The 23,328-nt window shown below is 31.6% G+C and overlaps 1 protein-coding gene across 2 annotated transcripts in view; it reads right to left on the reverse strand.

The window, feature by feature from the left end:
- Positions 1-23,328, reverse strand: part of NOVA1 (NOVA alternative splicing regulator 1) — a 136,746-nt gene that overhangs the window by 1,721 nt on the left and 111,697 nt on the right. The window contains exons 4-5 of one of the 2 annotated variants that reach the window (XM_061182414.1): positions 19,775-19,846; positions 19,273-19,338 (exon numbers count right to left, since the gene is read on the reverse strand). In XM_061182414.1, coding sequence (XP_061038397.1) covers positions 19,321-19,338; positions 19,775-19,846 — 90 coding nt within the window. In that variant the 3' untranslated portion in view covers positions 19,273-19,320. Of the gene's footprint in view, positions 1-19,272; positions 19,339-19,774; positions 19,847-23,328 lie in introns of those variants that run through there. The other variant, XM_061182413.1, reaches the window with a different exon arrangement.

Below are 23,328 nucleotides of genomic sequence, written 5' to 3' on the forward strand. Positions count from 1 at the left end.
GGAGGTCAATATATTTATTAGTAGTAGTATTTTAGTTTTTCAACTAAACTGACACCAACCTATAACTTTATAAAAATAACAAATATCTCTAAATAATATAAAAATTTTCAATTGCTTTTAGGTAGGTTAGGGGCTATTTGAGAATGATATTACATGGATGTGCTATCTAAATTTGTAAAATGACTATTTTGATTAGGTAGATCATCCTCTTTTTGGCAGTAATAGCTACATTTTTAAAAAGAGCTTACAACCATATTGTCAAAGGTTACTGAAAAATTACTGTAGTCACATGAATACTTACAACGATTCAAAGTGACTGTACGAAGTATAGGCATTTTAGCTAATTTGTTCTGAAACATCCAGCTACAAAACCCAGCATATTTTAATTTATTTAATCATAATCAAATACTATTATAAGAGGTATAAAATCAGTATGTTATTTTTATAATCCTTAAAATTAAAATACAGATATTAACATTTAAAGTTATGTTTTGGTAGCACAAAGATACATATGACACTGTTTTGTGACTCATCAGGTAGATAAAAAATTGTGAATGTTCTGTCACTGACAAAGCACTGAAGGAACTGCTTTCCTTGTCCCAGACATTTAAACGGGCAGGCTGAAATATTTGTTGAAATTTGAGCAGAAATTTAGTTGAGATCATCTATGAGATATCTCATTAGTTAATTTTTAGCAAGTATTGTCATGTTATCTTTAAAACACAGATTTGGGTAAGGATATTTTTTAAAAAAATAGAGCCATGCATTTTTAGGAAGGTAGCAAGCAAAGTATAAATTCAAATTCTAGACTGGGTTACCTCATAAATATATTTACATGTATTAAACACACACACACACACACCACACAACTTTTCTTACCACACATATAATTTATAGTCACAGTAGAATTTTGTTTCATTACGATTTGTCTATATAATCATTTCATTTTTTTTGAAAAAGATCTAAATTTTCTAGAGACATTTCTTCGGAATGTCAAATATATCCCTCATATTCCCCTGATTAAGTGCATTCAGTTTCAAGAAGTAGACTGAGAAATAATTTTTTTAACATGTTAATTTGTTAATTTTGTTCACAGACTTTTTGGTAGAAAATTATTTGTCTGAAATGCTGAAATATGTTAAAGTGATATAATTAGAAAGTTAAAGCATGATTACATCTTACACCAATTATAAGATTAGAATCATCCTTACATTTTATCCTGTGCACATAAAATATTAAGAAAATTTACTTTTAAGGATTTAAAAATCCGAATGTTAAATATGATTATATTTTGTGAATATTTCTTTTGAAAATGAGAAACATTTTTGCGAAACAATATTGTTGAAAACATTTATATACTGACAAATTGAGGTGTTTCAATGTAATTTTTTTATGAAGAAAAATATATTAATCAACCAAGACTTTCGAAAGAGCTGTTCTTAAATTATTTTAAATTTTAATATCACTGCTGTTTTGCTCAATGTAATGATTGCCTGTATGATTATAACCCACGAAGAGAACAGCACATGAGAGGTTAATTATGGGAACTATCCTATAGACTGTCAAAAAAAGTAATGAAATATATAATTTTATAACATCCACTCTAAAATCACCTTAAGCTTGTATAAGGTATGTGAAGATGATGTTAATTTCTACTACACTACATACCAGTCTCATACTATATTTATTGCACCTATAACCTTTTCTTTTAACTCTAGGACTAGTTTATGCTTCCAAAAGAACTTGCAAATACATGCACAGTACTTATATTACTTACACAAGCACATTACCTTGTCCTTCCTTTTAAAATTTTTCCCTTTAATCATTTTTCTTTCTTTTAAATATTCAAAAATTCTGAAATAACATATATTTCAAAAATAGTATGTGAACTTTTCATAAAAGTAAACATCTTTCAAAAAGTATCTTTGCAAATTAAAGAATTACACCACATCATCTATCTTTATATTAAAGATGTCCTTATGTAGTAAGCACATTTTCTGGATTTTAGTTTTAACTATTTGAAATAATCTTATATGAAGTACTGTCAGACATATTTGTATTTGTTGTTTTACCAAATACTGATGTAGCCTCCGAATTTTGTTGGTATAATTGACATTTGTCCACATATAAAGGTGTGTTATGATTTAATAGAAGACATTAGTGATTGCATATTAATATTTGTAATATGTAGCATTTATCAACTTTAGATAGGAATAATTCTGCTTACGATGAATAATCTTAGAAATTAGAAAAGAAAATGTAAATGTAAGTTATTAAATTCCAAATTTAATAAATATACTTAGTAGCCTAGCCACTGAAAGTTACCCAACTTTTATTTCTGACACAAGGACATGAAATCCTCTTAGAATTACACTTTTTTCTCTGAAAAGTTAAAAAATACATCCATATTTATTTGCACATTTAATATTAATCTAATATGGACACAGAGAGGAAAGAGACCCTCTGAAAACAAGTTGAGACAAAAAGAAAAATAAATTCACTTGTATAATATCTCAGAGAGAGTAGTGTTCTATTTCCACCCTATGCATCAGATCAGAGCCAAAAAGCAGTGAGACACAGGTGTGGAAGCTTGGAGATGGTGGGCAACTGAACACTGATTGGGTGGGGGTTGGAGGAAAGGAGTGTGGAGAATTATGTGAGATAACCTATTTGCTTACTTCTTAGATATAGGAATACAGCATTTACCTAAAGGAAAATCTCCGGGACTTCCCTGGTGGCGCAGTGGTTAAGAATCCACCTGCCAATGCAGGGGGCATGGGTTCAAGCCCTGGTCCGGGAAGATCCCACATGCCACGGAGCAACTAAGCCTGTGAGCCACAACTACTGAGCCTGCACTCTAGAGGCCACAAGCCACAACTACTGAAGCCCGTGTGCCTAGAGCCTGTGCTCCGCAACAAGAGAAGCCACCGCAATGAGAAGCCCGCGCACTGCAACGAAGAGTAGCCCCCGCTCGTTGCAACCAGAGAAAGCCTGCGTGCAGCAACGAAGACCCAACGCAGACATAAATAAATAATAAATTTATTTTTTAAAAAAGGAAAATCTGTGTTTGCATCCCCACTGATATGACAAATAGCAAATTTTAATTGTATCTGTGACTTCATTTTCATTGGTAAAGTCTGTTAACACACTGACTTACATAATATTCTTATTTCTGAAGAACTGAAAGAAAGAAAAACTGGACCTTAAACAGCATACAATTATTTGGTGTAACATGTATCAGCTAAATCAGATATATTCCTGACAGTTACAGATCAGTTTTCCCTTCAGAAATATGATCTACAGTTGCTACCATCCACCCAATCTTCTATGAAATGCTTATTGAGTGGCCCAGGCCCTGTGTTGGGAGCTAGAAATAAAGGATACATATGGCACTGTTTCTGTCTTTAAGGAACTTCCAGATCAGTTATAGAAAACAGATGTGTCAATGTGTCAGTGCAGTCAAGTCTTAAAAGTGTGGGTACAGAAATATATAAAGGGTACAAAGGAGACAGAAAGCCTAACTGGAAGAAGAAGGGATAAGAAAATCTTTGAAAGATGATCATATCTCATTTTTGTACTATCAGTAGCCTATTCTTTACTGTCAGACATTCCCAATGAGGTTGCTCTGTTATCTCTGTGTTGGAGAGTTCCTGTTCAAACCTAAGTCCATTTTAGTAGTGATGTGATGATCTGCTTAAATAATGGTATTATTTTTAAAGAAAAGAATTTTACTTAAATTCTGCTTATTCCTAGACTTACAATTGTTATATCAAAGAAACATGAAGTAAGATTAACAGTATAATTATACTAATTTTACTAGCATCAACTTTTCAGAAAAGAAAGTAATGAAGTGGCTGTTTCTCTATTTGCAACCACAAAAGAACCTCTATAGGAATCCCATGGAAAGAGTTAAAAATACCAAATAGGTAGGCTTTAATATTGACACGTTTCTGATTAAAAATAAGCATTAAGAAAAACACATTTACTCCTTTGCCAAATAAGAACCCCAATTCATTATGGTCTTAAAAAAGAATGACAGTGTCTGTAGGCATCGTATTTCTTCATTATCATGGCAGGAAAATTATTGAACTATTTCATAAAGCAATACTTTAAAATAAATGCAAAACAAGTTCCAGTATAATTTAAGATAGCTCAATTAATAGTATGAACTATTTCACTTAGGGCTGCCATGTTATACACTATATATGTACTGCTTTACATTTTCAAAGCAATTGCTATCAATTGTGGATACCTGCTATTTCATTCACTCAGTCAGTTGACGTCGATCTTCCTTACAACAAGAGACTTCAGTTTTCCTTCAGGAAATAACCCTCTATCATTCTGAGTGCCATGTACTTTAGGTAAGGCTAACCACCTCCCAATGCCTCTAGAAGTGGACACATGACCTAAGAAGCCTGCATATCACACTTTCCACACTCGTAGCAGGTACTGATTTGGGATTGAGCACATGACACAGGATGGTCCAATAAGAGTTAGCCTGAAGAATCTGTGAAATTGTTGGGATGGAAGTAACTGTGCGTTTAATCTAGCAGAACACAAGCTTGATGTTACTAGTCCTATCTTGTCACTATACGGAAAGAGGAAGAAGCTGACTGAAAATAATTTTAAGTTGACTTAGATAAAAGGAGACTTCAGCAATGGAGAGAGAGAAGTTTCTGATACCATTTTGGCATCTGAATCTAACCATGTATAAAGCCAGCACAGAATCAATATAATTCCCTCCCTCTTTTTTTTTTGGTTAAGCCACTTAGAATTGGATTTCAATAACCTGTAATCGACAAAACAGTATCCTTGAAAATAAGTTCTTGTTATATCATGTAGTATTTGCCTATCCAAAAGAAATACTGACAGTTTATTGTATCTCTTGATGCTCTAAAAGTCAAGATGTCATAACTCTGGTAAAGAGACACGAGTGGATTATTTAACATATCTTTTACTGAGATATACATGATCTAACAGGATAAATATCTTTCATTTGCCTAATGTATTACACCTTAGGCTACTGAGGCACCATTTATTAGTGGCCATTGGAGATGTATGTGTCATTTGGGGGGATCCACACTGAACTGCTGACCAAAGTAAACTGAAAAAAAAGTGTATCTTTCTTTTGATTATAGATTTTAAAATATATAAATAACTGCCTTTCTAAAAAGTACTGCTCTGACAAAGTATGTACGACAGAGCTACATGAAATATCCAAAATGAATGAAAAAGCAGCTCTTCCAACTCTCTACTAGTGTGTTTAATCTACTTACTTTTGATAACCAAATTCAAGGCAGTACAGTTTTCATAAGTATGTCTTTATATCTATCGTAAAATACCAAGCTATCTTCTCTCATATATCCTTACCCCCCACCTACTGCCAACACCAGGTTTTAAACCTGGAAGCCGTCTGTGCCTTCTCTTGCTCCCTAGATCTCTACATCCTGTTATGCACTGTTGATTTTTTTTCCCCTGAAATGCTTCTTGCCAGTCCTACTGCTTTAGCTTATCTAAAGGAATGCGTGGTGTAATAAAAAGAATCTAGAATTGACAGTTAGGACATATGGACCTTCACCCTGGCTCTGCTGTGTGACCTTTGTCAATCACTTCAGTTTCATCATCTATAAAATCAGACAACTTGATAAGACTGTGGATGAGTTTTTATTTTAGCATTATTAAAAAACCCTAATCAAAAGCCTTCAATGATCCCCTTCCAGCTACCCACTAAATTATCCAGACTTCTTATGTAGACATTCCAAATTCTCCATACCCTGTCCCCAACTTGTCTTCCCAGTTTCATTTTCTATGACTAGTATTCTATGCTGAATCCAAACTTTACCTGCTAGTTCTTAAATATACTCTATATTAGTTGTTTTTCTAGGTCTTTGCCTTTGTTTATTCATTTGTTCCAAATGACTAAAATGTTGCCTATATTTCCAACACTGTTCTTCCCCTTAAACTCAAACATTTTTGCTTGCTGAAATCTTATGTCTTCCAGAGCAGCTTGAATGTAATGCAAAATATATGGATTTATGTAAGAACTAAATAATAAAGTATTTGAAAGACTCCATCATGGCCATGCAGGAGTGTGTGTGTGTGTGTGTGTGTGTGTGTAAAATATGACACTGGGTTCTTAAAACAAAAACAACTTTATCATCTCTAAAATCTAAAATTCAAATTATATTGCACCCATACTGAAATTTACAAAAAGACAAATATACAGATGTTTTAATCTTGTCATAAAATTCCTGAAATCAGTAACACAGATTTGTCATTTAAAAATCCAATAAGATGGGCTTCCCTGGTGGCGCAGTGGTTGAGAATCTGCCTGCCAATGCAGGGGACACGGGTTCGAACCCTGGTCTGGGAAGATCCCACATGCCGTGGAGCAACTAGGCCCGTGAGCCACAACTACTGAGCCTGCACGTCTGGAGCCTGTGCCCCGCAACAAGAGAGGCCGCGACAGTGAAAAGCCCGCGCACCGCAATTAAAAGTGGCCCCCGCTTGCCACAACTAGAGAAAGCCCTCGCATAGAAAGGAAGACCCAACACAGCCAAAAAATAAAATAAATAAATAAATAAATAAGTAAAAAAATCCAATAAGATTATAGTAATTAAATATGCACTATATGCGTTTTTCTTAATTTTTCATCAATGTATTGTTTTTCCTATGCAATTTTGTAGCTTCTTACTAATCAAGCTTGTGGCTAGGCTTCTTTAGCCATAAAAAATGTGGTCAGATTGGTTCTAAAAGTCTAGAATATAAACATATTAGTGTTTACTTGATTAAGCAATGAACTGGGTCAATTAATAAGATGACGAAATGACAGTGTCTATGAATCATAATCACAATTCATAACTGGTGCAGTTACCTCCCACACCTTGCCTTGCTTCAAGTAATTGCATTTTTACCTTAAAATAATTGACTTTAAAAAGTTTTGTGGAGACCATACATCCATTTTATATCTTCTTCCAAAGGGCCATACTTTACTTTCCCCTCTGGCTGTAAGACATGGCAGAAAATGACAGTACACCTCTTTTTTGTGACTCTTTGGAACAAGACAGAAAAATGAATGATAATCACCAAAAAATTTCTAAAGGCAAATAAAGTTTAACTGAACTATTTTTTTTTGACTTAATATATTTTTCACTTTTCCCCTTGAAGCATTATTCCAAGTTTTTTTTTTTTTCTTTTGGTGACTGTTGCATATTTTAAAAATATACCATATTACATGTCAGAGAGGGATATACTTAGAAATAAGAAAAATAGGAGAAATCTATTCTTTATAAGAAGAAGGAAGTGAAAAAAAAGCTAGACATAATGGTATCAAAAAAGAATACTACTAGAAGTCAAGTAATTATGAAGAAACCGTGAGGGTTGTAAATGACAAACTATTATAGAGCAGCTCATTATTTACAAATGAAAATAATTTGAGGTATTGTCTCCTTAATGCTTACTAAACCAGCTTTTACTAAATTGAGGTTAAATTTCTGGAAGTCCCATTTGCCATTACCATCCATGTGTCAAATTATCAAAAAGCTCTTTGAAACTATTATTATTATTTTTAAACCCTCTCTTTTTGGCTCATCTCTTTCAGGGCATGTACACTAAGATATATGTTCAGAGTTCTTAATTCTGATTAGTGAAAAAATATATCTGAAATATTTGGGCTTTTTATATGAAAACTAATATTTTCAACTTAATATTTTAAAGGTTGTAACAATCAATTTAAGTGAAATTGATTGAAATCAATTGAAAAAGTGAAAAATAGCCATGCACGTGAAAGTAGGGGCTGTGTTTACTGAAGTAGATGATGGACAGGTGTGAAAGAAAAGGATAGAGGGAATCAGGAATTCTATTTTGGATATGTCAAGTTTGAAATGCCTACCAGTCATCCAAGTGAAGATATCAAGTAGGTGATTGGCTATGAGTTTGAGAGTTAACATAGAGATAGTATTTAAAGCCAGAGAAATGGATAAGGTAATCCAGTGGAAGGTAAAAATGAACAAACAATTCATTAAATAGTGGACAGCAAAGAATTGTGCAGGATAAGAAAATATTTAACTTCTAAAATAATCAAAGATATTCAAAGCAGAGCAGCAAAATTAATCACCAAAAAAAAAAAAAAAAAAAAAAAGGCAAACCAAATGAAAATGAGGGAATGGCTTAACTACTAATCTCTTTCTTTTAATCTCTTTTCTGTGGCAGTATATATCAGCTTTTGGAAATCACCTTATAGAACACATTACATTATAAAATGAGCATAATCTTTAACTTAGTTTCTCTCCTTCTGTGATCCATCTGCGAAATAATCCAAAACATGGAAAATGTCATATACACAGAACAGTGTAAAGACACTATATAAAGCTATAAAATAATGTGGAAAATATCTATGCAAAATTTTAAAAATACATAAATGTATACGTAGAATTTGAATTAAACAGTGTAAAATTATATGCAGATAAAACTGAAATAAAGAAAATAATAGAGGTTGAGTTTCAGATGAGCTTTTTTTCTTACCATATAAACCTTGCCTTAATTTTTTAAAAATTAGTATCACAAAAGGAAATAGAAAAATTATCCCCAAATTAGGATGTTGAATAAACAAATGCTGCAAAAGCAGAATAAACAATTCATTTAAAATAAATTTAGTAGCATATTTCTGGTATTCATTGAACAATTATTTACTGAGTTCCAGGTACTGTTCCAGATGTTGGAAATACAGAGTTAAATAAAAAGGTTAAGATCTCGCTTTCATGAAGCTTCCGGACATGTGGTACAATAAATACTAATAAACATTTAAATGTGTATATTAAGTGATTTGATAAATGACAGAAAATCAGATTTATAAAATACTTTAAAATTTTAAAACAAGAAAATTTAAAATCATAGTTTTAAATAAGAATCATGCAATTATGCTAAATGCCTGTTTAGGAAAACCACAAAGTTAATCTAATCTAGGAATATAAAGCCATTTAAAAGTCTGAGTTTGGTACATGGGTTGATTTAATATTCTATAATGTAAGCAAACTAATTTGATAAGCTATTATTGGAAGTAAATTTCTCAACTATGTTTAAAAACTGATCTCTAAACTTATGTAACTAGGTAACTAATTATTAAGAAAACTTTCACAATTTGGATTATTTTACTTTTACAAATTTTTGATTAAGCCGTTTTTACCATTAAAATTAAGTATTATTATTAATTAGTTAATGATAGATTGATGTACCATATTTTAACATGATTTAAAATATTACTGAAATCAAATTACAGTTGCTTGTATTTTATATTTACTAATCAAGCTAATTCAACATTTCTTATATTTTAATTTCACCAAGAATTTTTCTGAAGGCAATATTTATTTTTTTAAAAATAATAGGTGCCTACATTTCAATGTCTTATTAGTAAAGGGAAGTTGACAATTTACTATCACAAATGACTGTCATTAAGAAATGAAAATGTCCTGAATTATTCTTACTACATTAATACTTGTAATGTGCAAATACATATTGACTAATATATAAAAAGCTACAGAAAAATGTCTGCAATTTAACAAAATGTATTATTAGTCATAAAACTAAATTCTTTTCCTACATATGGATTGAAGTAATTCACTTCTAATACTTAATGAATCACAAATAAAAACACATTACTTTTATAGCCATTATTTGTCTAAAGTTAATGAAACAGATCACTTCCTTTCTCAAATATATTTTTAAAGAGTAATTGAAGGACTGTATCACCTAATGGAAGGAAAAAAACAATAGCTAAACCAAAGACCAATAAAATAAATTATAAGGTACTAGGTTCAGAAGAAAAGGTGAGAAAAAGATCAACTGGAATATTCCCAAATCAAAGATTAAAAAATTAGAAAAAACAAGAAACAATTTTTATTCCACAGTGATCAGGTATCAAACTCCTCAATCTGGCAAAACTATGAGAATATGCAAAGATATTATCAGAGAGAATATGCAAAGATTTTCCTATTTCTAAGCTTTTTTAAAATAAAATTAAAATATTGAAAATAAACTTGATAACTACCTGATTTTCCTGTTTTATGTATTTTCCATTTTATATGGCTCTATTTGAAAGATAAAAAAATTCTGTTGAAGGGTATATATACACACACACAGAGCAAGACTAGTGCACATTCTGGAGTGATGAGGCACTAAGTGCTTTAGTTATCTAAAGGCACATATAACGTTCTGTCTTGAGAACACACTGTGCGCAAGAACTACCAGAGCTATGACTGCAGGGAGAATGCTGATGAAACAAACAACTACCCTTACCTACTAGGTAGTCCAGAAAGACGAAGAACATTGCGTATCTGCCTACTTACCAGCCAACACTAGACAAGGCACTCTGCATTTTTATCAGTGACTGAGCCATATATGGGATGTAAAATAAGGAACATTTCATATTTCATTAACTCTTTCCCTCTGAAGTTTACCATTTTCTTCAATCTGAAAACTTGAAAAGCCCTAGGCTTTCCATAAATACAAATATGTCTTCATATGAAATCAAACCTTTAGAAGGGACTTTGGAAGGTCACATAACATGGGATTTACTAAATGATGTGTTATAATTCTAACCTGAAAATATTAATGGTGTGCTGCTTTCAGCAGTAATTCTTAACTTGTCCTCAGGAAGATCCTCTGATGCCCATCACTGGGTGTGAAGGACAAACCATCTACAGCATAGCACACTAACAAAATTAGAAGTTTGCTGTGGAATGGGTATGGTTAGGAAGTGCTCATTTAGCTCTCCGCCATAAATTTTGGCAAGAATATTGCTAAATAATCTTTAAAAACAGTAATGTAATCTGCATATATAAAGATTTCCAAGGTTAGAGAACCTCTAACTGTATTTGATAACAGTCAAAAGACTACTACTGCTATCTGAAAAGACAATCATCCTTTGTATAATATTTCTTCATAGATTTAAATTGTATTAATTAGTAACCTTTACTGTTTTCAGTGATAATACTAACACTTTCCCTTCAACTTGTGCACAAATCAAATCAAATCAAATATTTATTCTTTAATTTAACGTTAATCAAATAATATTCAAAGTGTGTTATTTCATTAAAAAGTCGAAGTAAAGTTGTGAAGAGATAGTGTTATGTAATACACAATATATATAATTATCGTATTTTTAATAAACTACTGTGCATTTTTCATATGGTAAATGGTGATTCACAAATAACAAGAGGCTTCAGGAAACATTTTTCCAACTCTTCAAATATAGATGCCTAATCTCATCCTAAATCTATTAAATAAGAATCTACATAGGTAATTTTGATGAGGCTAGAATTGAGAACCTTTGATATATTAATTAACAAAGAATAAAGAAAACTATTACAAATATTACATAATCATTTAATTTGGCGTAACTTTAACTTCTGAAGCAACTGCCAGTTCCTTTGCCACTTAATAAGTCTCTCCTCTAATCCTAAAGCCTCTCTTGTGATCCTTCTTGAAACTCCTCAAAAAGCATCCCACAACTAGGAAATGAAGGAGTCAAGTAGTCCAAACAGATACCTAATATCAAAGACAGTCCAATCTTTCTCAATCTTTTGGAAAGTTGCCACTTTATATTCCTTAAAACATTACATAATATCGCATCTGGAGCCATTATTTTTTTCCATCTTGTTTTACATTCCCTTAGTTAACACTTTAAAAACAAAGTAGAAACATAAAAAGTTAATAATGTTCATATTCCTTGTCATCACCCTGATGATACATGAACACAAGATATTTTTGACTTAAAAATAAGGCCATATGTTTCTTAGCAACTTAATTTTCTTTAGTTAATATATTACAAACACTATTCTAGGCCAATTTATATGGCTCTAACTCATTATTTTTAATAGCTTCACCACATAATATTCTACAATACCATATTTATTCAGCCACTCTCCTGTTAAAGCAGGTGGTTTTCCAACTTTTGCCACTGTAAATAATACTGCAATATACATCTTTGTCTATATTTCTATGTATTGGTACATTAAATTTTACTGGGTAGATTCTCAAAAGCTGTAATATTATAGCATTTCTTATATCAACACTGTATGAGAATGATTATTTCCTATATTCTTGACAGCACTTTTAATTTATAAACACATGCACACACACAGGCCCACACACGGAGATTAAATTTTTGTGTTCTTGATATATGTGTATTATATACACACACATAAAATTTTGTCTATCTGGTAAAAAAAAATATAACCTTGTGATGTTGATTCAAATTTTCCCGATGCCTGGTAAGGTTAAACATGCTTTCATATGTTTATTGGGCATTTCCATTTCCTCTTCTGTAAACTGCCTTTTCATAATCTTGACCTATTTTTTTCTCCTGGGTTTTTATTTTTTAATATCAATCTAGGGTTTCTCTGTATAGTAATTAATTCACTGTCATATGTGTTCAACATATTTTTCCAAGCGTACTGTCACCTTTTGCTTATTAATGGTGTATTCTACTATACCAAAATATAAAATATTTATATATTTGAATGTTTTAACCTATTCCTTTATGTTTTAGATTTCCTTCTTGCTTAAGAAAGTCACCCTCAACTTGATTTCACACACCATAATTTCATCAAATAGTCTTACAGTTTCAATCTTGAATGCATTGAGATTTATTTTTACATATTGTACAAGGTAGAGGTCAAATTTATTTTCTTTCAGGTGGATAGTCAAGTATGCCAGCACCGTTTATTAAATAAAACATCCTTTTCTAAAATAAATAAAATGACACAACTATTACTCTGGACCAGGCAGTGTTCTAAATGCTTCTCATGTACTGATTCACTTAAGAATCATGACAACCCTATGAAGTAGGCACTGTTATTATTCATTTTACAAACAGAAAACACATGGTGAAGTTAAGGATGTTTCCTCAAATCTGAAAATTAGGAAGTGGCAAAGAAGCTAGGAACTATGGCCTAAGAGTACAGTTCTCTTAATCCCTAAATTACACTACCTTTCTTAATGAATGACAGAATACAGTTAAGTTCCCGTATGTACTTGGATCTATTGATATTTCTGAAATCTCTTTTATGTTTCATTGACCAATTATATTTGTTTGTGTTAATACCACATGGCTTTTATTATTATTGCAAAATTTCACTTGAAGAAGGGATTTTCAAAAATAAAAAATGAGTTTTAAAACATATAGACCGTAAGCCTATTCTTCCAACTAACACTGGTCACTCAACAAATATTGAGAACCTATAATGCTCCTGGTTAGTGCTTCTTAATACATCAGAGAATAAAACAAAGACCACTGTTCTCATGTAACTTATTTTCTAGGAAAGTGAGACTGACAATACACAATAAATATGATAATAAGCAAAGTATGTAGTATTCCATGAGGCAATGGAAAACAATACAGCAAGATAAAGGGAATCAGAAGTACTTGGGAGAATGGGGAGGCCAGGTTGCAATATCAAATAGGGTAGCCAGGTATATCCTTCTCCATAGGGTATTGAGAGGTGAATTTTGAACAAAGACTTGACGACTATGAACGTGTTAGCCAAGTAGATCTCTGGGATAAGAGAATTTCGTGCAGAGAGAGGCAAGCACATGCCTAATGTCTGCAAGGAAACGCAAGCAGGTGAATTTGCCTGGGGCAGAGTGAGGAAGGAGGCAAGTGGTAGGAAATGAAGTGAACATGGTAATGTGGCAAGGTCCAGATCTTGTAAGTTAATGGATGTCATTTTGGGGATATTGGCTTTTGCTGAGTGCAATGGAAAACTATCACAGGTGTAATTTTTAAAAACTGACATATTTTAGAAGCCATAGTCTGCTCAGTGGAGAATAGACTTTGGGGAGCAAAGGTAGAAAGTCAGAGAAACCTATACAGAGGCTTTTGTAATAATTCAGGCTTGGACTAGGGTAGCAGTAGATGTAATGAGAAGTGGTCAACATTCTATATATTTTTTAATGGTAGAGTCAACATTATTTCTTATAGGAACTGGATTTGGGGTATTAAAGAAAAGAGATGAGGATGAATCCAAGATTTCTGATCTGAGAAAGCGGATGTATGGAATTGCTTCAACTGAGACGGTAAAGGCTATAGGTGGAGCAGGTCTGGAGTAGTTTTAGGACTTCTGAATTAAAGATGTCCCTTAGATATGGACGTGGAAATGCGGAGTGGGAAACTGGATACAGTCTGTAGTTTCACTCTGAGATCCAGATGAGAGATAAATGTGAACCCAAGTTATGTGGGATCTTATACAATTTTAGAGGACATCTTTGTCCTCTACATTCAAAATTATAAAGATAAAACTAGGTAGAGGGCCTTGTAATAAGCATGTGCAGGTTAGGAATCTTAAGGCTTAAGCTTCATTAGTTCATAGTAAACCTGCCTCTCATTGGAAACATAAATTTCGCATATGTCAGAATATAAAAGCCAAGGTATTATATGAGGAGAAAGAAAACTATATACCCAGAAAGAGTTTCAAGTATTAAGACCCGGATCACTCCAACATTAAGAGGGATGATGGGAAGAACTAGCAAAGGATTTTGAGATGAAGCACAAGGTATGATACAGGAGGAAAATCAAGGTTGTGCAATAATATCCTAGAAGCCAAGTAATGAAAGTATACCAAGAAAGTGAAAGTGACAAATTATAACAAATACTGTTGATAGGCCAAATAACATGTAGATGGAGAACAGACAACTGGAATTAGCTATGTGATCATCACTGATATCCTATGCAAACAGAGTTTTGGTAGAATGGAGGCAAAAACCTGATAGGAGTGAATTTAAGAAAAGATGGGAAGACAGAAACTGGAAAACAGAGAGTAAATAACTTTTGTGAGTCTTGCTACAAAGGAGTATAAGAAATAGGGCATTAGCTGCTGAGGGAAGTGAGATTAAAAGAAGTTTTGTTTTGTCTTTTAAGATGCGAGAAAAAAAACAGAGGTATGTATGCTGATGGGAACGATCCTATAGAGATCAGAAACTTGAAAGATAAAGGAGAGAGAAGGTAGAATTGTTGAAGAGATGACCTTGAGTAAAGAAAAAATAATAAGGTTTAATGTGCAGCTGAAATTACCAGTTTTAGACAGGAGCAGGGAAAGTTTATGGTAATAGATGAGAGGTAGAATATGTGGGTATAAATGAAGTTGTGATTTTGTACAATTTTTCTTTTTATTGCTTCCATTTTTCTCAGTGAAGTAGGAAGTAAGATCATCAGCCGGGAGTGAGGATGGAGCAAGAGATATTGGGGTGCTGTTGCAGGGACAATTCTTCGATGGCCCCATGATCTCTGCTCCCTTGGTGTTATGCCTTGTATAGTTCCCTCCATTTAAGTGTGAGTAGAAATTGTGACCTGATTTCTAATCAACAGAATATGGCAAAGGGATGGAATGTCACTGCTCTGATTAAGTTACACTGTATGGCAAAGGAAGTGAGAAGTCACTCCTGTGTTTAGGTTCAATAAGACTTCATCTTGCTAACACACAACAGAGAGAGAGAGATTTTCCTGTTGGCTTTGCAAGAAGCAAACAGCCAAACTGTGAAATGCCTATAGAGAGGGTCACACAGCAGGGAACCTGGGCAGCCTCTAGATTCTGAGAGCTTCCTCTTGCCAACAGCCAATGAGAAGTTGGGGTCCTCAGTCACACAGCTGCAAAAAAACTGGATGCTGCCATCAACCTACATGAACTTAAAATCGGATTAGCCTCCAGTGAAGCCTCTAGATGAGAATACACCCCAGCCAATACTTTGATTGCTGACTTGTGACTCTGAGCAGAGGACTCAGCTAACAGTGCCTTTGACTCTTGACTCATAAAAACTATGAGATAATAAAGGTGCGCTGTTTAAGCCAATAAGTTTGTGGTAATCTTTTATATGGCAACAGAAAACTAATTAAAGGAAAGGAGAAAGGAGACAAGAATTGATGAAACAGTCCTCTAAAGAGTAAAAAAGTGACTGGGCTTATGATTTATGAAAACCTGACAGAATTAAGGGTCCATATGAGATCTGTGTTCATGAAATCAAAGTGGGACCAGTGAGTTCTATTTGTGTTTTTCTGTAACTATAGCAAAAGTGCTATATATGAGTATGAGTTGCCTATTTTCATTTGTTTTGTATATTTTGATATATAATTTCAAGTTTATTAGTACATAAATAAATATCTATAAAGCACATATTTCTGAAACTATGCTTTTTATTCTTTTTACTTTTCCTGAAATTTGAAAAGAATCCCAGGAGAGCTAACAATCAGGAATCTAAAATTAAGAATTTAATTATTGGCACCACTGACTGATTAACAAAACCATTTTGTTGAATCTTGAAGTGATTGAAAAATGTAGCATCGATAACTTAGAACTGATCAAATCCAACTGATTCTGTTTTTTATCTTAAGTTTATAAACACATTAAGACTCTAATTCTATTTGTATCTTTATATTTTCTTCTTAAAGTTCCACATGTAAAACGTGTCAAACCTGCACTTTGCAATATGCAATGCATGCAAAAAAAAAAGTGTAAGTTGTAAAACTATTAGCCCTAACTTTTCTTTCTTAATAGGAAAATAACAGCAATTTGATTTATAAGTTAGACAACAAGTAACTCAGTACTCTCACTAGGGAAGAAAATAACTATAGAGCATCTTAAGCTATCCTAAAAAGCATACAGACCCTTTGTATAGAAATATTTTAGAGTTGAAAAAGCAGCAATATTAGTATCACAGAATCTTTTTTTAAAGATAAAACTCAAACAGTTTAAGCTGTTTTATGCTATATTATTTACCATCTTAAAGAATAATCTTTCTTTTTCATTATCACTTGAAAGAAATTTCAGAAAAAATTAAATCAACATAACCTAACATTTATATGGTGAGTAGTACACTCTAGAATAGCACTGTTCTAAGAATAGTTAATGAATTTATTATCTGAATTCCACAGAAGGGGAAACTGAGGCCCAATTTACTCAGCAAGTGGCAGAACAAGGATTTGATTATAGGAAATTAGGCTCCAGTCTTGACTTGTAAACACCATTCTATAAAGCTTCTCATATGACAGTCCTTCAGTTTTCCAGGGGAAATTATTATAGACCCATAACACTGTAGTTATAGTCTGTCAGTCTGATCTGTGAGAACAGTCTGACCTGTGGAAACATGAGGGTAGGAAAGTAAAATCCAGTATGTACTGAAACATTATAGTCATTTTTAAAAAGAACAGAAAAGATTTTTAAACGTTGAAACTGCAGATAAAACTTACTCTTTAATGTATTTTCTGTGCTTTTTATTTTTGGGTTTTCTAAATGTTAATAGTCCCTTAGTTCCTTTTATTACATTAGTTTGTAACACAGACAAACTATTTATTCTAAAGAAAACTCAATCATAACTTATTTAGCTATTATAGATGAAATAACACAAGTAGTTGTCTAGATTGCTGTATATTGGTTTATGAAAATTCACATGGAAAAAGTTTGCAGTTACTTTTAACAGCAGAGGATATCAGATTAGCTATAACACATAAACAATAATTTTAACACAAAACTGGAGACATATCTGCTAAATTGCTGGGTAAGAATAAAGTAAACTTATACCAGAAATGAAAGTTATATTCTTATAGGTTTAAGAGTCTATTTTAAGTATGGAGAGTTTAAGATCATCACATTAAAACCCATTTTTCTATCTTGGTTATTACTCTTACAGATCTAAGTCAATTTAGTGAAGCTGAATTAATTAGGACTATCCACAAGAAACAACTGTGAGCTATCTAAAGACTGAATAAACAGCAAAAACCAAATTATCTTCTGTCCTACAACATTAATAGAATCTATTGGGAAATACCCATAGGGAATGAAATAATTACAAACTACTAATAACATAAAGATGAAAGATAACTACAATTCCTTCAATGAATTTAAGGATTTTGTTTTGTTCTTTTATATCTTGCCTCATGTTATCCAGGAGATATTATACTTCTTTGTAGAAGAACAGAAGAAATCAAAGTATAAATAAAACACATTTAACAAACATAACTAGAACAGTGAACAGAGTATAAAACCACAAATGACTTATTATTTCCAATTAGAAAAATATAATTAGAAAAATATCCAGAGGTGGATGTAGTAACATATCTAGAGGGTAAAAATATTATATTGTTAGTAAACTTCAACAAGTAACCTTTTTAAGAAATCATTTTATAAAAATTCATGTTCACATAAAATAAAGAAAATACAAATCTAACTTCAAAGACAAAATTATTGAGATGGTTTTTCTCTCTAGATCCAGAATTTTTTACTTTTTATGTTGAGAAAAATCATTTTTTATTACTGTTGTACTCATTTGTCTTGTTTTTATTTGGAAGAGAAAGAAGTACAAGAGAAACATTAAAAACATAAAGTCAGTTGTTTTCACAATAGTTTTCTGTATCATATAATTAAAGCTCATATAGGAGATAAGGTATGAGTGAAAATGTATATACACTTTTCAACTTCGTGCATCAATAATACAAGCTTGGTTCTCACTTTATGAAGTACCATTACCTTCAAAGAGAAGTGCTGGGTTTCATCACTAGAGATGTGTACTTTTTTAACCAATTTATTGGGGCTAAAATGTGAGCATTATAAAGTATTTTTGTTTGAAGGGAATACTACTGCATAAAATAAAAATCAAGCTCCTACTATAGAATAACATTCTAAATGTTAGTTTTGCTTTCAGTTATTTAAAATTTTTTCCTGAGGTTGCAAAGGTATTAGAATCGATAAATGAGCAAAATAATTCTGATAGCCTTATATTAGATCATATTCAAAAGCCACATTTAATATATTTAGCAAATATAGTTCAAAGTTAATAATTTATTAGTCAACTGTATGAAAAATATATTAAAAACATAAGCTCTTGTTTAATATTTAAATAATCCCATAAGGCCTTGTATTAGCAAAAAAGTGGAAATATTAAGGAAAATAACATTTCTCACCTAAATGAAGCTCAACTCAGACAAAATGAAAATGTGTTTAATCATTTTAATAAATATATTTTTCAACATTTGTCATGTTAAAGTACAGTAAGGCTCTGAATTACATAGAATATTTTAGTGATTTCCTTAAACGTGCCAAAAGTAACTACATTTTTGAAGAATGTCCTACAAATATTCAGTACCAAAACAATCAAGTCAAACTAAGATATATTTCTAATTGCAAAGCTTGCCACTCCAGCAAAGAAAATGCTATTATTAAATTCTAAGAAAGTACCATTTCCTGAGTTGTTAAACAGCATTAAAATTATCACAAATACCAATTTCCAGTTACTTTTAGGTTGCTAGGAATGCTTTTCATCAAAAGTTTAAAATTGTTACACAGTAAGGCATATCTGAAATAAAAAAACAAAGAAAAATGCATTCACATTTAAAGATATACCTTTGCTCAGTAAGTCATATTTATACATTTATTTTTTACATATATGATATTCTTAACTTATATACCAAGAATCCTAGGGAGAAATAATAAGGGAGATTATAAACACCAACTCAATAAATAACCCTCAAAGCTCATAAAGTCATAATGTTAGGGGGAAAATCCAAAATTCTAGTAGTCTACCATCTGAATATATTTTTGTTATCTAAAGCTAAAAATGCATATAAACTTTCAGGAATAATTGATATTTCTTTCTCAGGTTATTTGGAATCTGTTCATGGTGCACATATGTGAATGAACGAATACATCCTTAACCCACCAGTATCTTTTTCTCCAGTGTGCAGGCAATCACCCGTGAAAAGTATGGTGTAGATGACAGGATGATACTGTACCTGATTAGCTCTGGAGGTGGTCATGGGATCAGATGGAGAGGACTTGGTGGTAGTTGGGGAAGATGGCAATGTCTGGGAATAAAGCAGTTCAGGAGCAAATCAACCTTTATAAGCCTTAAACTGATTATTTAAATAAAACAAAATAAAATAAAATGTAATATAACGAGAACAAAATCCTATGAACAAATTTTTCTCCTATTCATTCAAATTTAATGGAATTTAAGATCAATTAAGTAACTAATGCATGTAAATATGCATGCATAAGCATGTAAAAATAAATTCATGACTTGAAATCATGATGGTGACTGATAAAAATTCACATGAGTATTAAAGGTATCCTGACCATATTCATGAATAGTAGTCTCTTTTCTTTCCCTCTTGTTTTCTTGGGGGAAAAGAGATCTCAAACAAAAATTCAAGAAATTTAATGAGTAAAACTGAAAGCCATTTTCCTATCAATGAATACAGTCGGGGATTGAAAGAAGTGGTGAAATGAAGTTTACTTTCACATAAAAGTATCCACCTACTTAATATGTTGGACATCACCAACAAGTTGATTCCACATGAATTTAGGGTTCCGTACTTAAAAGCAATTAAATTTGCAGTTCTGAGTTCTTAATATCACATTATCTTCTAAAACATTAATTTTTAATAAATTTAGAGCCCGTCTGAAAATGTAAACATTAACCTCATATTAATAAACAAGTAACTAATAGCATTTTAACAAATTGCCATAATATTTTTTATCATCTGTGCTAAACACTAAAAATTTATATAGATAAGGGGTATAATATATTATAGCGTCATCAGCCTGTGTTGAAAATAGGTACAAAAATATTAGGAATCAAATTATTGTTCATTTCGTTTCTAAACACATATACAAACTATATATAAAATATGCCACATGAGACCATAATATACTTAAGACATTTTAAAAACTTCTCATGTCTAACAGAGTAACCTTAATGCGTGTGTAAGATGTTAAGATTTTATCTTTTTAAAAAGGTATATTTTCACTCAGCAAATAGCATCGCTTAAGTAGCACCCTCAATAGATAATATTTAACACATGAAATGGGGTAGTTTTATAGTACAGACGAAATTCTATATGGACATTATGTTTTATATTAATATGCATCCATCAAAATTACTCAGATATGAGCAAAAGCATAACTTTAAAGGTTCAGCAGTGTCAGGAAAAGCAGATGAAATTACTTAACACAGTCATATTTATGCATTTAATATTTCAAAAGTCCTAATTAGGATAGAATAAAGCATTTAAGAGTAAAAGAAAGGATAAAAAATTCACAGGATCCTGCTTAACTCACTGTTCTCAAGTAACAAAGTAAGACTGATTCTGGTATCAGATCACGTTTTAAACAGTCCACTCCTCTAGGGATTCTTGATTCTTAAGTTAAAACCTAAGACATTTTGAGGAAAACTAGACTTAATGTTGAGTCATACCAAGATTTTTGTTAAATCATACTTTAAAAGGGGAGAGGAGCTACATTCAGAAGTAAAACCTCACAAAAGAAAAAAACCCTTCGAATCCTTTGTTTTCTGTTTTGCTATTTGTAATAAATTCATTTTATAAAGTCATTTCTCCAGAGAGACTTTCATTTCCAGTCATTAATAATTATCCTAATATTTTATTTTCCATGCAATACTATGCAGAGACATACGCTATTGACTTCGTGCTACTCTTGTACTATGACCTGAAGAGTAAAGGTTTTATTTTCCCACCTCTGGTTACAGTTGTTACTGTACAGATTTCCTGGGAGTAGTTAACATATATTTAAGAATATGTTCTTTACTAATCTCAGAGTAATTATGAGATTGCTGACTAAATAGATGTGAAATAAATCTAGAGGCCATCTATCCCAATATAGGTTAGAAGCCAAGTTCATTAACCTACAGAAGCATGAGGTATGTGTGTTGGGCTCTTCTATTTGCATCAGGATAAAATCAACTTGAAGTATCACAGGTGTTCTTTATGACATCCATCTTGCCCTAGATATGAATTCTCTTGAAATATTGCAAAGAAATATGTGGAAAAAGTAGTAATATCAAGTGACTCAGAATTTGTGGTCACTAAGATTAATATTATCTTCTGTCAATTTATTCGGTATCTTTCTTTTTACTTGGCATATATGTGAAGTATTGGGCATGTATTAATAATTGATACAATTCATATTCATCAACATTGTCCTTAATAATTCTGATGCTGTTTCTTTCTCACAGAAATAAAAACAATAATTTTAAACTTCTGGAACAATATTAATATGTTTAAAATCATTAAGGGTTTGGTTATTAAATATCATATTCTGATAAGAAGTTAAGAGTTTAATGTTTTAAATAAAACAGGTGAAAATTAAATAAGTTTGGGCTTTAAGGGATAAGATTGTCAGAGTCTTTTGACACAGTCAATTGCATCTAAATATATTTTCTTGTTTATATTCCTAAAATAATAAACATGTAATGAAGTAAACATGTGATGAGTTCTCTATTGATAGTTATCTATTAGTCATATAGATACCCTTAAACAGAAAAAGTCTCCTTCCTTTACAAATTTAACCTATAGCAATACAGAGAATCCAGCAAGTTTGCATTTCAGTTGATTTTTTAAATGCTAGTGGTAAAAACTGTTCTCATAAACAGATATGTGTAAATATATTAAAGTAGTGCCTTTAGTTTAAAAGGTTCTATTAATTAGATTAAAAAACAGCTTTGATAATTGTTCTCAACCACACAAATAGAACAGAAAAATTCATAAGAAATACTTCAATGTACAATATGTTTGTTTCCCTAATATTTTATAAACACGTTTATTCCTATTTACTATGCAGACTAAACGTTTAAGCAGTTTCAAGTTAAAAAAACTCATTTAGTAAAACTTCTGATATATATCTGGAAGATGTAACTAACTGAATATCCATATAGCAACAATATATTAAAATATGTTATAAATAACATTTATAAAGGATATATACTGCTAAAAACTTTTTTTTATATTTATCAATTAGTGATTATGAAGGGCACAGGCATTTTTTAGCACAATTTTATCTTTCAAATGGAAAAGTATAATATTTTTATTTATATGACACAAATGTCTATTTAAGAATTCTGCTTTAAACGCTGAAGGCTGAATTACTTACTGCAGAAAAATTTGAAGTAGTTTGTAATTTTAAAATAGTGGATCCTTTGGAATATAAAACAGTTTTTTAAAATTCAAGATTTAATAATAGTCATTTAATTAAATGTAGATTTCACTAGGCTCTTGGGAATAAGAACTAAAAAGTGATTACAAATTATGAAATGCATTCTTGTTAACAAGTGACAGTTTTACTGGACCAGAGAATATTACTATAAATAAACTCCATAATAAATAAGCTTACCTCAAGCAAATCTACAATAATACACTATCAAGGTCTATTATATGTATAGTGAAAACAGCAACGAACAGCAAACTTCAATTTTAATATGGAAGGTACTACTAGCTAACTGAGTAACATTACTTGAGCAATCACCTTCCCAATCCTTTGTTTTCAGTTCTGT

This window comes from Eubalaena glacialis, chromosome 2, assembly GCF_028564815.1.
Source record: "Eubalaena glacialis isolate mEubGla1 chromosome 2, mEubGla1.1.hap2.+ XY, whole genome shotgun sequence".
Taxonomy (NCBI): domain Eukaryota; kingdom Metazoa; phylum Chordata; class Mammalia; order Artiodactyla; family Balaenidae; genus Eubalaena; species Eubalaena glacialis.